The sequence below is a fragment of the Leptosomus discolor genome, chromosome 2 (genome assembly GCF_034619465.1).
Source record: "Leptosomus discolor isolate bLepDis1 chromosome 2, bLepDis1.hap2, whole genome shotgun sequence".
Classification (NCBI taxonomy): domain Eukaryota; kingdom Metazoa; phylum Chordata; class Aves; order Leptosomiformes; family Leptosomidae; genus Leptosomus; species Leptosomus discolor.
This window is the reverse complement of record NC_141392.1, coordinates 87269180-87285346: the sequence shown is the minus strand read 5'-3', so window position 1 is coordinate 87285346 and position 16167 is coordinate 87269180. Positions and strand designations below refer to the sequence as shown.

General features: G+C 41.1%; 1 protein-coding gene across 4 annotated transcripts in view; it reads left to right on the top strand.

The window, feature by feature from the left end:
- The window catches only part of ORC3 (origin recognition complex subunit 3), a 42311-nt gene extending 30514 nt beyond the window's left edge, over nt 1-11797 (top strand). For 2 of the 4 annotated variants that reach the window (XM_086482463.1, XM_086482465.1), the window contains 7 exons: nt 744-877; nt 3406-3491; nt 3971-4068; nt 4805-4946; nt 8718-8834; nt 9980-10059; nt 11249-11797. In XM_086482463.1, the coding sequence (XP_086338589.1) occupies nt 744-877; nt 3406-3491; nt 3971-4068; nt 4805-4946; nt 8718-8834; nt 9980-10059; nt 11249-11354 (763 nt within the window). In that variant the 3' untranslated portion in view covers nt 11355-11797. The remainder of the gene's footprint in view (nt 1-743; nt 878-3405; nt 3492-3970; nt 4069-4804; nt 4947-8717; nt 8835-9979; nt 10060-11248) is intronic. The other 2 variants (XM_086482466.1, XM_086482464.1) reach the window with 2 other exon arrangements.
- The last annotated feature ends 4370 nt before the right edge of the window (nt 11798-16167 follow it).

Here is a 16167-nt window from a genome sequence, read left to right as displayed (position 1 = left end):
TGTTACAAGCATGTGTAATGGAACTGGCTTGAGGCAATGACTGTAATTCTGGATTTCATGTATGGATATTTGCAAGGACTTGCCTTGGTATCTTTTAAGTGAACATTCTGAGACTGAGCAGTGCTCAGTGACGTTTATAAAATGCCCTAATACATAATTAAAAGTAAGGCAGTGCTAGGCTGGAGGTTGAGCTAGATGATCTCAAGAGGGCCCTTCCAACCTAAATGATTCTGGAATTCCAGTGGTGGTTAGATTTATAGCAATTAAATACAGAAAACAGCAATTTGGATTTTGTTTGAGAATCATTCTGAATGAAGAGAATAATGGATTTTGTGGATGTGGGAATACATACATGATTTTTTTACCATTTCATTTACTGTTCTTAGGAATGAGTTACAAACTCTGTGTTGTTTGGTTTTGTTTTTTTTTTAATCTGACTCACAATTTCAAAAATTGTAACTCTGTATCAGGAAATGTTTTTAGGTAGAATATCAGAAAAGCTTTCATTGTCAGTTCTGCAGGAAAATGTGAAGGACATCTGTCTATCCAAGTTGATTTGTTTTTTCTTTTAATGACAGCAAGGAAAAAAAATTACTTCACCGCAAGACTGAACGCTTGACATCTCGGGGGTTTTCTCTTTAAAAAGAAGTTTTTCAAATTATTTTTAACTTTCTTTTTACTAAGAACATTGAAAGCTGTTTCATCATTCTGCATTTCAACTTCAGTCAACAATTGTCTTTTAGGATGTTGAATAAGTCTGATTTGGTAACCATGCTTCAACAATGTGTGGAAATTTTTGTGTCATCTTCTGGAAAGGAGTTTGATAAGACAGTGGAGAAGTTGAAGGAGTTCTTGACCCAGTTTCAGAAACTAGAAGGTGGGTGTGTACCATCATACATTCCATTGCAGATTATATGAAAGCTGTTTCATAATCTGGCCAATGGGTATCATTTTCCCTGGTGATATCCCGTCATTGTATCAAACCATCAGATTTTTCAGGATTGTTTTTTTTAAATACATGCACAAAATTAGTAAATGTTTATATTCTTTATTGGTATGTGGTTCATGCTATTTATAATACAGAAGAGTGATGTAAAATAAGAAATTGGACAGATCAGCAAACATTACTCACTAAACCTGTCATACGTATATTTTGAGCATTTTACCGGGTGTTGCAATCAATAAAAACATTTAACAAATAAAAACAGGTATTCAAAGATAAATAGGAGCAGACTTCCTTATGTCACGGTATTTAATCCAAATGTATAAAGTTGTTTCACCTGCACCTTCAGTTGAATTCGTGTAAGAGCCAGGACACCAAGGGCCAGTTGCCAGGGCTCTGCTGACGTGCTGTAACTTGTCAGGCCCATATATTTTATTGTTCATGGTAAAGGACATATTTCAAAGTTTAGTAAGGCAGATGAGTAGCACCTGCTGCCTTTCAGAGGCAGGTTAACAGAAACTGCCACATTCCTTCTGAAACTGGAATGTGACATATTCCAGCATTCTTCTGGAACAGGAATTTCACTGCTTCCCCTGAACTGTGGAGAGGTGCTCCCCTGTGATTCCCTTTTGAAGATGAAGTAGTTATCTGGTCTGTTCTATGCATATTAAATTAAGTTCATTATCAGTGTGGTTGCTACCCGGCATTTGGGCACCTAGGCAATAAGCCACCAAATTCAGTCTAATACTTAGTGTTTCTCATGTTTCTTATTGCTTACTTTGTGTTTTTTTTTGCACATGAGAAGTTAAAAATCTGCAGTGTGTGGCTTTTTGAATATTCCTAAAGCATCAGTAGTGTCTAATACTGCACCAAATGCAGTCTAACGCATTCACAGCCAGGCTGGATGGGGCTTTGAGCAACCTGGTCTAGTGGAAAGTGACCCTGCCCATGGCAGGGGATTGGAACTAGGTGGTCTTTAAGGACCCTTCCAACCCAAACCATTCTGTGATTAATTAAAGTAGTCATGTAATGCTTTAAGTTTAAGTGAGGCTTGTTTAGGAGAATAGTTTAGAAAAAAAGAATTGAAGCAAAAGAGTTTTGAGTAGTTGGATTTTTACCTTGAGGGAATAAATAAAAAAAGAATAACTCCGGGAATTCAGGGACATGCAGAACTACAAAATAAAAAAGGCTGTATTTATTTTCATTTAGGATTTAAAAATGTTTTTAAAGCACAGGAGGTCTAATGAGTCCGTGAATTACTTAGTTTGTTTTCAAAGCAGATTTAAAGCTATAATTAAAAAGTGAGAAGCAGAAGCTAAGATAAACTTTACATGAATAGGTTGCCGAGTTAGATTACTTCTTCCTGTATGTTTGTGATTTTGTTGATAGTTAGCGGGAGTTTTCAGAAGTCTGCCAAGGATGTTATGTACCCAGATCTCCCACAGAGCCCTTAGAGTGAAAGGATAGTCCAAAATTTTTATTTTTTAACAACAACAAAGTCCATCTTCCTGACTGCCTAATGAACTGGAAAAAATAAAAATACAAAGCTTGAGGAAACAAAGTAGCCTTATGTTCAGTCTATTTTGAGCTGAAGGATTTGATAAAAAATATCTCAAAATACATAGGTGTAGTAGTGGAAAGAGGAAGTTCTCTGATTTGATATCTTCAGCACAAATACAGATGTCCACAGGGCACTGGAAAATACCAACTCATTTCTATGTAGATCACCAAAAAGCTTTTATATATCATGATTGTCACTGCTGATTGGAGCTTTACCTGTGATCTGTAGGTGGCATTACCATCTTCATAAGTAAGGAAAGAACTGTCGTTACCTTTTGTTTTGATCTTGTTATCACTGTGCTTTGGGAGTTTTTGCTTCTTTGTTTTTACGTAAAAATTATTAATTATTGGTGCAATTGATCCATAAACTACATGGCTATGGAAACAGAATTTTGTTATAAATTAAGATGAGAATAAAACTGGACAGTGAAATACCTTAGCATGCTTTTGGTTTGCTGCTCTGGTTGCAGTTTCTGGGTTAAGTAGGGAGAACTTACTTCTTACTTAGTGGTTTTTTCCATGTGAGAAAGGAAAAAAAAAAAAAAGTGCAGTGTGTGGCTTTTTGAACACTCCTAAAGTGGTATCTAGTACTAATCTGTCCAATTTACAGACGTTGAGAGCGTGACCTAGGATGACCTATGCGGAATTCAAGTGATGTGCAAGACTTGTGTCGAATCTTTGCTCAGGGCTGAATTGCTTCGGTTACTTAATTACTATTGGTTAAGCTGCACTGCAGGCTGCTTTGTTAACCATCTTTTGCAAGGTCAAGACTCAAAAGCTGTCTATGTTTGGGTCTATGTGAACAAGTAACTGAACACTTCTCGGATTGCTTGGGTTAGGGGGTTTATATTAGGTACTCAGGAAAAGTTTACCCCACGTATCAAACATTAGTTTTGTTCTAGTAGCAGAAGCTGTCCCAGAACGAGATGTGTCCGTATCGTCACAAAAGGAGCTCCAGAAGAAGACAGACCTTTATCATCTTCAGAAGGTCAGGCCTGCGTAGGCTTTACTGACTAGTTCCTTAACTGAATCTTTTAAGATGTAATTGTCCGTGGTTAGTTCTTCCCAGCTTGCTGGAGCTCTCAGTAAAGGCTGTGTATAAGTAACTCTTTTAAAAATGAGTGAATAAGTACTAACTATGTATGTCAGGCCCACCTGACGCATAGAAAATTATAGAAAAATATCTGTCATAAACTAGGATTTTAAAATGCAAATTAGGGGTTTTCTTCTTATTTAACTTGTAAATTACACATTCTGCCTAACCTGCATTTCTTTGAATTTCCCAAACTCCTACCAGTTTGAGACTGAATACGCTGGCCTAAATAAAAATAACTGCACAATCACACTTTCAAACGTCATCAGTGAAGACACTGCAAAAATTAATTATACAAGTTAAACATACAGCTTGTGTTCTCCAGAGAATAACTACCTCCCATGTAGTTTTATGCACCACTTTTTTTTTTAAAGACTTTGTTGGAGTTGAAGGAATCAAGGCGGTCTAAGAAACTGACAAAGTTTGAAATGCTTCGTTTTGAAGTTATTGACTATATAGACAGTCTTGTAAGGTGAGCTTTCCTGTTTTATATTCCTGCATTAGGTTTGCACCGTAAGTTGCAACAGAAATTTTGCTAACATAATCTTGGCAAAGTTGTGTCTTGGTCCCTGCAGTATGAAGCACACTTTTTTTCCTTCCTATTCTTTCTTTGATGAAGGCTCTAAAAATAATTTAAAGGAAAAAAAAATCTCTTTTCCATAGATTACTAGAAGTAATTGGCACATGAATTGACCAACTTATTTTGGCTTCAGAAAAAACTTGAGGGAGGACTTGGGTGTATGTGGCAAAATAAAGTCAAGAGTTTTTACCCTAATCTTTGCTGATCTGTTCTGCTTATTAAACTATAGATGTCACGTGTGATATCCTATCCATTTTGGGAACTGTTTCGGTGAGCAAGGCATAGGAGTCAGCATTTTGGAGGCAGTTCTGTATCAGAAAATGGGTTAGGGTGGGTGAAGAGATGTAGGCATTTGTTAATTACAAAGTCTTGGGGCGAGGGGAGGCAGAGAAGCGCAGAGAAGCTAACAGAAGTATGATGGTGCCTAGATGTAGAGTTGATAATAACTGACTTCCCTGCTTAAAAGTTGATTTCAGTACTGGTCGTCTTGTTTTTTTTAGAGATTTGTCAGTACTGGTTGGGAAACATATATTCTCGTAGTCTCTGACTGCAGTAGACTTCGGTTGTTTCCCTTAAGGTAAAGCTTGTATCTGCGCTCCTTCCCCCATATCTCATGTTGCTTTTTCAGAAACTACCTTGTTCCTGCAGACCACAAGACTCTGCATGAGGTTGTGTATTTCAACACAGCCAGTGTTCTCCGTGAGCACTTGAACGCTGCCCCGAGGATTGCACTTCATACAGCTTTAAATAACCCATACTGCTACCTGAAGGTAAGAAATAAACTAGTTGGTGGTGGTGCTGGAGTAGTTTCTGAGGGCTACGCATGATGATGATGCATAAGGCTTAGTTTTGCTTTCGTGAAGCTTGGCACACGTCCAGCTGTTTTGCAGAGAAGCAGCAAGTTAGTGTAGATAAGCAGCTGGGGACTTTGCAGAGCAAGGGAATCTGGCTGCCTGAAATAAAGCAGCTAATTACGGAAAGAGTTCTATAGGGGGAATCCATTTTCCAGAGCCTGTTCTAGTCGTGATCTTTTCTTTCTCCTGTAGATGTAGCAGAAAAGTCATTTTATCCTCCATTAGAGATGGGGTGACTGTCCATGGTGGAAAATACAGTGTCCGGGGCTCTTTCCAGAGACTTTCTTTACAGGGCTGGTGATTAGTCCTCCCTGTGTAGACTTGCTATAAGATGAAGGCTCTGTTCAGGTGGAGTGATGACATTAACAACAGCTTAAATACAGTGTATTTAAATCAGTCCTTTGGTTTTCTTTTTACATTTATTTTAATATGCATTGACATCCTATAGTTTCCAAGTCCAAGAAAAGGATTGTCATTGATTCTACTAGTTAACCTTGCCCTTTTCTTGAGAAGAAAAGCAGCCCCTTTTCCATTTCTTTCATAAATCAAATTCACAGGGTGACTGAAAGAAACAGAGTGGGATTTGGTAAAGGAGTGAACATGTATTTCTTTGTTTTGTCCTTGATTATTTATGCTACTTGGAGTTATCCTCATGCCCTAACGTTTCCCTTAAAAATGTGATTACAGTTTTGAAATAGACATTGGTTGTAGCTGTATCTGAGTGATTATATGTTACTTGAGTCAAACCCAACACTTACCAGGAATCATACTTGGTAAAGATCAGTCTTTGAAATCTACAACCTGATTTGTATTGGGTTTGTTGGCACCGTGCCTCTGTTTGAATGAGGGTTGTCAGTTCTGTGGTGTGCAGGAGTTACTTCTAAAACCAGTTAAAGAGCTTATTTGTGAAAACAGTAGTTAGCAAGGGGGCTACCATTGAAGAGACCTAATATGAACCTCGGTAATTTATATTTTTAGAAAACCTGTAAAAATACAGATGAGGAGAGCTAGCAAAATCTACCTACTGATACTTTTAATGAGTATTCTCTTTGATGAGTTGACAGGATTTAAAGCCCTCTGTCATCCCGCACTTTGTTCTTTGACATACTTTAACATATTTCCAATGTTTTCGGAGTAGATCGTGAAGGTTTGGCATAGTTTCTAACAGCAGCAGTATTGGCTGAGTACCTTGCTTAGCATTTTAATCCACGTGAGTCAAAAGAAATATTTTTTCTTAATTGCATCTGTGACTTCTGCGTGGCTTGTACTTTCCTGGGCCATGACCAGAGCAAAGTTCTCTAGAGCTGTTCCTTCCAGAAGGCTAGGACAGAACAATGCTGCTTCAGTGGAGTAGCAGCAAATGATTAATATGTGATGCATTTCTTATAGGAATCCAGTCTAGTTATTTATTTAGCAAAATGTGAACCAAGGATCATACTTATGCTTGGGGGGGAACCAAACAACACAAAAAGCATAATTCGGTTTTCACTGATCCCTTGAGAATTCCAGCAAAGCGCTGCTTAGTATTGTGTCAGCACAAGGAAATCTGATCTTGGATCTTCCTGGGGTTTAGATGGTTGTGCCAGTTATTTTTGTTGACCTTGGGTAAGAAGGGTGATTTTTCACATTGATCTCAAGGAATGAGCCCTATTACCCATGAAGAGACTTTGATTGCTATGAAATGGAAATCCTCGAGTTTCAATTCAGCTCTCCTATCGGGGAAAGGGGACACTAGCATTTGGTCCGTGGGAAAGACAGTAACACTGATTCCAGGGCAAGGTACAGGTCTGTCCTCTGTCTAGCCTCTGGGGGCAGGGTCAAGAGAAACCCCTTATCAACGGTGTTCTGGGTTGCTCCCACTCCCATACCCTTTCTGAAACAGCACCTCTGTGCTGTACATGTGGTTTCACAACTGGCTGCTCGCTCTATGGCAGCTTCCTGCTTGTCAGTCTAGTTATTTCCTCTCGGGGACAACGCATGTGCTGCCGCCTCAGGAAGCTGAGGTTTCCCCGCACGCCGCTGCAGCCCCCTCCCGCTATGCTGTAAAGACTTGGCCTAGTTATCACAAGTGAGGCTGAATTCTTTCAGGTGCTGGCAGAAACCCTGCAGTGCCAATCAGTACTATCTTCCCTGGATCATTCTCGGAATTTGCGTGCGGTCCAGCTGCACATGAGCCTGTTCCAGGAGAGTGCAGTTGCTCCAGAAGGTGTATCCTCTCTTGGTCGTGGTAACTGTGCTGGCCTTAAGATGAGAAAATCAATGCAAAGTGTCCAGCAGTGCCAGAGTTGGCACATGGGTGAGCGGTAGGAAGCCACAGAGTTAGGTGAAGTAGCAGAGGGGAAAAGAGAAAGGCATAGAGTTATCCCTCTGGGCAGTGGTGCGCCAGTAGATCAGCCAGAAGATGTAACTTCCCCGTGCTGTTACTGACACAATAGTGCTTGAAACTATTTTGGTGTGCCCCTGAAGTACAGTCTGGTAAGTTAATGTCTGGATTGAAACTTTTGAGGGTTTAGCCATGTTACTCTGAATTTATCAGGATGCTGTCTGGACTGAACTGACAGGTATTAACCTAAAGTCTGCAGCTTTTGTGTTCCTTGTACAGCATAAACTTGAAAATTGTTAGGCTTTCTGGAAGTTGTGAAATGTCTCCTAAGTGCTAGAGTCCAAACTGTATCAGTCTCACACATTGCAGGGATTGAGATCTATGAAAGGTAAGCTAGAGGTTCTTGAGCAAAGTCATATTCTTTGCCCAGCCTTCTTTCCTATCTTGGAAAGCATTTATTTATGAAGGTATTCTTGCTAGAGCTTTACAGACTTCTCAAAAGTAACTGGCACATTTTCTTAGCATATAAAAGCATATTAGAAAAAACTTTTATGAACTGAAAGGAATGATCAGTGGTTGTTTTTATGTTAAGAGAGCTGGCTGCTTCAGTGCATGAAACTGAAAAAAAAATTATGAACTGACACGAAACGTGATAAATTCCTGCAGCTCTACAGAGACTCTTGCTTCTGGCTTAAGTGGCTTTTTTACTTCTCAAGTAAATAGTTTGGTGCTGATGACTTGAATTTCCTGACATGTAGAACAGTTTGTGAGAAATCAGACTTTTGCCTTATAGGTGCTGAGTTTCACACCAGAGAGAAATGATTGTTACATTTCAAAGATAAAACACTTGACGATGAGAGAAGCAGTTTTGCTTTTTAGTACATCTGATAGATCTATACTAAGACTTCCTCTTCCCTTTTGGGGGAGTGGAGGGGAAGGGACACTTTTCTCTTTTCTACGTAGTACACTCTGGGGTAAATCATGACTAGTTTCTTTTCCTGAATCCACCAGAGTATTTCTCTGATATGTAAATAGAACTAGGAAAAGAACTGGGGGAAAGTCTCATCTCATTAGAGGACAGACTGTGTTTAAGGGTACAAAATTGCAGGAGGAACACCAGGAGTGAAGTACCTAGCTGTGGTGGTGGTGTTTTCTAACGGTAGGGTTTCTTATTTTCATGTTTTCTGTTTTGCTTTGTTTTTCCTTTGTACCGTCAACTTGCCATTAAACACACACACAGTAAACATTTGGTTTAAATACCTGCTATGTGCATTTCCTGAAATAATGTTCTATCTAGCCCTAGAAACTGTTCAAGGTTAAAAGCTGATCAAAGTTACTTTTTTTTTTTTTTTTTTTTTTAATAGAATCAAGCTTTGAAAAGTAACGGAGGAAGCATTTCTAATAAAGCCCCTGACATATGCATAGTCTATAAGCTTCATTTGGAGTGTGGCAGATTGATTAATCTCGTTGATTGGTTAGAGGTATGTGACAATGCGAACTGTGCTTTTACCTGCTTCCAGTACTCTGATTTATCTTTCTGCTGCACGTCAGCGTCTCTTTAGTGCCATTTTGACAGCTTAAGTCATGGCATACCTCAGTCCCTCCTGTGCAAGAATACACAGTAACTCCAGTCACCAGCCCAGAGCCTTCCTCTGACTACTGTGCATCATTTATTTCCAGCATTATTACTCTGTGATGAAAAATCTTTTGCTTCTACTTCTATTTTATGCTCAGCACAGATCTCATTTTATGCTTCACAAAGCTAACTTTTTTTTTCCCCTTCATTTTTCTGTATTCTGTGACACTTTAATGGAAACAGGCAAATGCTGCTACTTGGCAAGTGTGGGGCTCTTGGAGAGATGCTTGTGCTGGGGAAAAGCAAAGGTCCCTCTAGCCTGATACCCTGTCTTACACTGTGACCAGAGGCAGAGAGAGTATAACAAGAGAACGTACATAAATACGGTACATTCCCCAAACACTCCCTAGCTAAAAATCATGGTTTAGCTGTAAAGTTTCCTAGCTTGGAATGGTTTCTCTGTATTTCATACGCCTGCCTGGATGACGTTACCAATGTAACTTTAGGTACTACATCATCATCCGGCAAGAAATTCTGTAGCTTAACCACACGCAGTGCAGAGGACGCTCCTTTTACTTATGTTTGCTTGCTGCTGCGTTGTGTATTGGAAATAAAAGTGGACTGGAGATTCCTACCCAGCCTCTTACTGTCCCTCAGTTTTAAGGATTTCTTCATAGCCAACTTACCTCCTTAATTTTTCCAGAATACTTAAGCAGCCTTGCCTTGAGAATGTTTTTTTTATTTCTGTGATTTTTTTTTTTTTTAATTTTTTTTTTTTTCTGAGAATGGGTCAGGAACCAGAACTGTGCTGGGATTTAAAACGCAGGCACATGAGTTCATAGAGCTATGCCTTTCTTTCTGTATGCCTGCCGTGGCAGTACGTAACCGTGCTTGCTCTTTCGATTGCTGCTGAACGGACACTCTCAGGGAGTTGTTATTCCAAGATCTCATTCCTCCTAGTGATAGTCATCAGCTCAGAGCTCATTATTTTATATGCAGCTCTGTCTGTCTATGAAATGTGTTAAATCTGTGCTGCTTTTCCCTTTCTAGGCTTTCTCAACTGTGGTGACGGCAGTTGAGGGACCAAATGCAGACGCAGCTTCGTCAGACCAGGTGGATGATACTATCCAGTATCCTTTTGCATTTCCCTCAAGTTTAAAATGCAAATGCTTACAGGATTAATGAACCAGGATTTTTAAAATACAGCTGATGCACTGACAACTAGTGCCAGAAAAATAAGATGACTTGTTTAAACAGCCTGAAAATGTCACAGCACTAGATCAGCTGAAATAGCTCACTGGGGGTGGCAAGGCAAGAGAGCAGCTTTGTCCAGAGGAGCCAACAGTCCATAAAACAGGTTGAACTATTCCACTTGGTTAAATCACCTTGAGAGCTGGTACAGCTGCTGTGTAGGGGGAGAGCGTTACTGGGGAACAGATGATAGGGTAGCTGTGACCTAGAGAGCAGATGGAGAAATAGAAACAGCCACTTATTCTAAGGAAGATGGAAGCATTAGCAGAGGAAATGCTTACAAAGTAGTGCCTCTGTAGAAGCCATGAGTTCTAGTACCTTAGAGCTGAGAATTTTAGTTCCCATAAAACCTCCATTCTGCTTCTCACTTTGTCCCGATTCTTAACTGAGGTCTGCAAAATAGTTAAAAGGATGAGCATTAGAACCAGAACTCATGGCTACAACAGCAGTGCAGCCACACAGAAGAGATGAATAGTTGTACGGAAGGAGGCTTAGCTACACGAAGAATATTTATATGCTGTAATACTACACCTAGCTTTCCTTTAGTGTAAGGCCTTTTTTTTTTTTTTTCCTTTTTACAAGCTCCACTGGTAATTAACACAAAACTAAATTCTGTTTAACTCACAGATATATAGCTGTGTGTCAGGAGGGCAGCAGGAAAGGTGTAGTGAATAGCGAGTAAAGAAAAGGTGGTGCTGTTTGATGAAACCTCAAAAAACTCCCCATTTTTTTGTCAAGGGATGTGAAAGTATAAACTCTTTCTTCTTCTGAGAGACTACAAAATTAGTATCTTTGTAGGCTTTAAGCTTCTTTTAGCAGTGAAGAAAGGAACTGTTCCTTCATTGCCTCATTGTATGCACAAGCAAGAGAAATACTGACTGGACTGAAGATTTGTGCTTCTGTAGGCAAATCATGTTCTGCCCTTATTTCCAACAATTTTAGTGTGCAACACAACATCTTGGGTAGTCTCTGCTTACCACGACTTTGAAGTCTTCCCCTCCTAGAGAGAACAGTATCTCCATCAATGTGTCAGAAAGCGTACTCTGTTTCCTTTACTGAACTGCCCAGCGCTCGTTTTATTCGAGCTGTCTCTGAACTGGAACTGTTGGGGTTCATAAAGCCTAGCAGGCAGAAAACTGACCACGTGGCAAGGCTGACATGGGGAGGCTGTTAAATGTGCCACCGAAACCTGTTCTTTCTAACGTTGTGCAATGGCGCTGTTCCCACTCACCAGTCCTCGCTACCTTTGCATACTCAGAGTCAACACTGCCTGGATGTTGGGTGATACATTCTGAGTGCCTGGGTAGGCCTGAATGGCCACCGTGGTTTTTAATACTCAGCCTCCCTGTGAGATGTACTGCTCTGTTCATGTTCCAAATACTGTATCGTTGTGCCAGTTTTAATCTCCTCTGATGTGTGGTATTTAACGCTACACTGATAACAATTCAGGCTAGCAAGCCAAAACGACATCACTGGCTGTGTAAGCCACAGAAGTGATGAAGCAGTGTTATCAACTTGCATATAAGCTGATAGGATTTGAGTCATCATTATAAAATGCCTTCCAGATCCTTGAACTACAGATTAAAAATAAATAAAACCAGTATGCTAAAAAAGACAGTAAGCTTCCACATTTAGCTGCTGCTACATGTTCTTCAAACCAAAACTGGTCATAACTCCCTGAAAACTCCCTCATGAGGAAGAGAAGGAGACAGAATAATTTTGAAGAGACAAATTTTTGTTCTTTGAGCAAAAGCAAGCTCTTTCAATCATTCGATTTTTCTAGTGGGGCTGATTAGTACTAGCTGACTCTTGCTGTCAGGGGAACTTGTGTCAGTATAGACTAAATGGGAGGAAGGTAGTAAAATCCACACCTGAAGTACACCCTTTTCTCTTTGCTGAGGATTTGTGCTGTACCACAAGCAAAGGAAACAGCTGTGTGAACATAACTCTTGGCTGAGAGCGTTGCAGCACTGCTCATATCTCAGAGCTTCAGCGAAGGCCCTTCTTGGCCCTGCGTGCTAAGCAAGGCCAGGATGCACGCTGAGCTTCTGCCAGCACGGAGCAGTGCCTACACCCTGGTACAGGTTCCCAGTGCTGTCCCTGTTGCAGGAACTGGACTGGAACGGCTCACAGCTGCTTCTGACTTGGTCAGGATAGGCCAGAGAGCTGCTGTTCTCTGCCTAGCGTCAGTCACAGACCAGTGCTTGGTACCACAACAAAAGCCACCAATAAAGTGCTGTGCCAAAGCGCTGGGAAGCCACGGTCGTTGCTGGAGTTACTCGGTCCCTGAGGAAGCCAAGGTGGTTAAGAAAAACCTACACCTGATTCCAGGTATCAGAGTAACATGGGTATGTCCCAACCAGCCCATTTTTCTTCCTCTGGCACTCTAAAGCTACGCTGCACATCTTCCTGCATTAAGCTTCAACTTCCCTCAGACTCCGGGGAGCAAATGTGTTTATGCTGATGTCCGTGTCCCACACTTTCCATCCACGGAAAAGGCCTTGGAATTCACAGGGAAAAAGCGGCATTTCCCTCCAGGACAGGCTGCATGTCTGCCATGCATTGATAAACTGTCACAAGGGCTGTGACACGTGCACTTCAGCAGCATGGGCAGAGTCTTCAGGTCAGTCTTATCAGCTAGGAAAGGGCTGCACTTTTCTCTTGTTTAGACTTTGTCCCTCCCAGCCAACTTGAAAGTTGAGTGGCGATTACTTAGTTTATTGTAAAAGACTGTATTTATTTACCTCCAAAAAAAGCCTGCCAGACTTCCTCAATTGACTGAAAGAGGATTACAGCCTTCCCTTCCCTTCTCTTTGAGGCGTGTAAGCGCGTGCTGCTCTGAGTGCATGGGTTCAGCCATCACTAGAATCCAGGTGCTCCCACTTAGTTGCGCTGGCACTTCAGCCTACTCAAAACAACCGAAAATGATTGCCTGGAGCACTGAAGATTGAATCACTCGCATAGGCAGATCTGTACGAGGAGGGGGGAAGTCCTATTACAGGAACACATAACTTACCAGGCTGTTTACCCAGGAATGTATACAACATAGGTTAGGCTTGTTTTAAATACCCTCAGAGAGGGCAGGAGTCATGGATTTCCCAACTGCTCTAATTGCAGGGACACAGTAACACTTCCTGCTGTACCTATGGGAGGGCCCCGTTCTCAGTGTTGCCAGGCAAATAAAGAGGCCAAGGAGGACGAGTAGTTTATCAGCCTTTATATGGCCTAAACGTGCAACTCGGGAAATGTAGTGATGAAAACTCAGAGCAAGGATTTTTAGGATCTCAGTAGAGCAGCTGCAAAAGTTCCTCTCATCCCCCAAGACACAGGGTAAACAAGTTCCACTGTTCTTCACTCCAGAGCCAAGCTGGGGGACCTGTATCATGGTGGCCTTTACATGTAAGGCTTTCAAGCAGCGGAGAGCAAAGTGAGAAATGCCAGTAGGAGGGGAATGCCGAGTAGCTCTCCTCTGTGCTGAGCCTCACCTATTCGTCTTACAAGTGCACTTGACAAATGGGAGGGAGCAGCAAGAGCCAAACGTCTCACTGATCTGCAGGAGGACACAGAGCCAAGTGCTCTGCGCAGCTGTCCTCTGCCACCTGCCTGCAGCCTCCCCTCCCCAGCCTCACCCAACGCAAGAGAAGCGCACGCCGTCCAACTTTCACACCTTTGCAGGGTAAAATATTTGGAAATAAAAGAGAAACAAGCCTCAACGGTGTGTGGCTTTTAATCCCCAAATGTGCAGGCAACATGACATTAAAACAGTTAATGGCTGTTTCTTTAATAAATAAAAAATTTTGAAGGTTAATGTCACCATGTTTGCTGTGTTGTAGTTGGTTTCTCAGGATCAAAGCTTTAATTCAGTACTTGGCACTTCAGACTGAAGGTGTATAGAGGGGAAATACTTCACTGAAATTATGCAGCAAGTACTGTGTGATTTAATTTTCTTCAGCAAGGAGGGTAGGGAGGTTGGATAGTTAAAAACACAAACTAAACAAAATTGGTCACAACTTTCAGTTAGTTTGCCTTTCTTCAGGGGCTGGACTATGTAGTCAGTCCTAGCTGCCTGGAAAGAGCTTATTGCTGAATTCTGAACAGACATCGGTAATGGCAGAGACACGACAGCCATGAAAATGTACCTCGTGCTTTTCCTCCTTTAATGGAATTCTGGTGCTAGGGGTTTAGTAACACCAGGCTTTCTATTTGCATGTCATCTGGCTACGTAGTACGAATTTTACATTTGGCTCCTCTCATATAATTTATTTTTCTACTATTTTGTGGTAAGTCTTCCAAACTCACCCTCTCGTACTTTAGCTGAAATACACACACAGGAGATTTCAACTGCAAATATATGTATGTAATTTTAAAATCTTAGTTTTTGCAAACGTCTGCATAGCAGCAACATGTTCTGCAGATACTCTAGGAAGCCACCTCTGTCTGCAAAGTTCTTCGAAAGCAAACGGGACTAAACAAAAGCGCCAATCTGTGTTGTGGTGCTAGCGCTGAAACTAACCATGTAAAGCCTCAGACTGTACTGTCTTCCTCAGTAGCCACATCTTTTCAATAAAACTACTGCCAAAAGTCAGACCCTGAAAGTAAGTAAACTCTTGTCTGAATAGTTCACCATTTTTCTCTGCTGTTACATATGCTGTTCTTTGGCACCTCTTCACACTACTGCACTACTGGTTTCAAACCCAAACCTGGTAATTTTTCTTTTATCTTGGAGCCCACACCAGCAGTAGAACGTAAGAATGCAGCAGGTGCCTGTAAAAGCCAAACACTAATTCTCACATTTTTCATCTCGGAGAATGGCTTCCAACACAAAGGTGACAAGCACTGCTTCACAAGAGCATTAACTCTTAATACTTCACCAGCCTCAGTTTTTTTACTCCCCACTGTGGAATCATAAGAGCTAAATCCTTCCCAATTACCAACTCGGGAATGAAGAGAGCTTTCACAGAACAGTTTCTAACCAGAATCTGCTAACGGTCTTGCTGTTCAACAGTACCCAAGCAGATCTCAAGCATCAGCACACAAGATTGCTTGAATCTCCTTCCTTTTCAACCTTGAAAAATGCTGAATCATCTTACGGTTATATGCTTTCACATCTAGATACAGGCTGCTTTTTAAGTATACAGTAACTGAGATCTGCTTGAAAAGAATTCACATGTCACTACCTTAAAACCAGGTTAACCAAGAACTTTGTTTTCACTGTGAAGTTGCCATTAACTGTCCTCAGTTTGCTTTGCTTTTGTATAGACTTCAGTTACATACAAATCACAAAAATATTCTAAAAGGTGGCCACCACAAAACATAGTTCCAAGAACTGACCAGTTACTGAATCATACCCATTTCTACTTGACTCAAAAGCCTTTGCAAAGGCTCTCCAAAGAAGGTGTTTTTAAGCACCAGCCTGCCCCTCACAGCCCCCGAGTTTTCCTACTCTTTTCAACAGTAACCAAGCGGCCAACCCTTTTCCTACTAAAGAGTGTCACCTGTTAGAACAAGCCTTTCATGTGAAATTCATCACATCAGATATTGGCACCGAGACCAGGAAAAGGAGCCAGTTTAAAGTCCCAAGACAGAACAATCAGCAGGTTAAAAAATGAAAAATTTCAAAGAATATGACCCTCATTTTCAAAATGAAGCATACCACAGCTGTGATGCATAAGCACCCATGGTGGCATTGTATTTCATCTGCCAGAAGACTGCTTATTATGCATTAATTTGGAGCAGCACGGGAGTGGCTGGGTGCTAACATGACATCACTTCTTATTTATAACAACTCTTGGGATAGGAGAAGATGAGACACAAAGGCAATCACAATGGCTGGTATCTTAATTCTACTCCTATCTCAAATGATCAGTTAGGCACACAAACATTTCTATCAAGTCAGAACAAAGGATCTTCTAGAACTCAGGAGATGCAGGAGGTGCAGCGGGATGCTGGGATTTGGGTAGTGGTCTACCTAGAAACAGCGGTTTTCC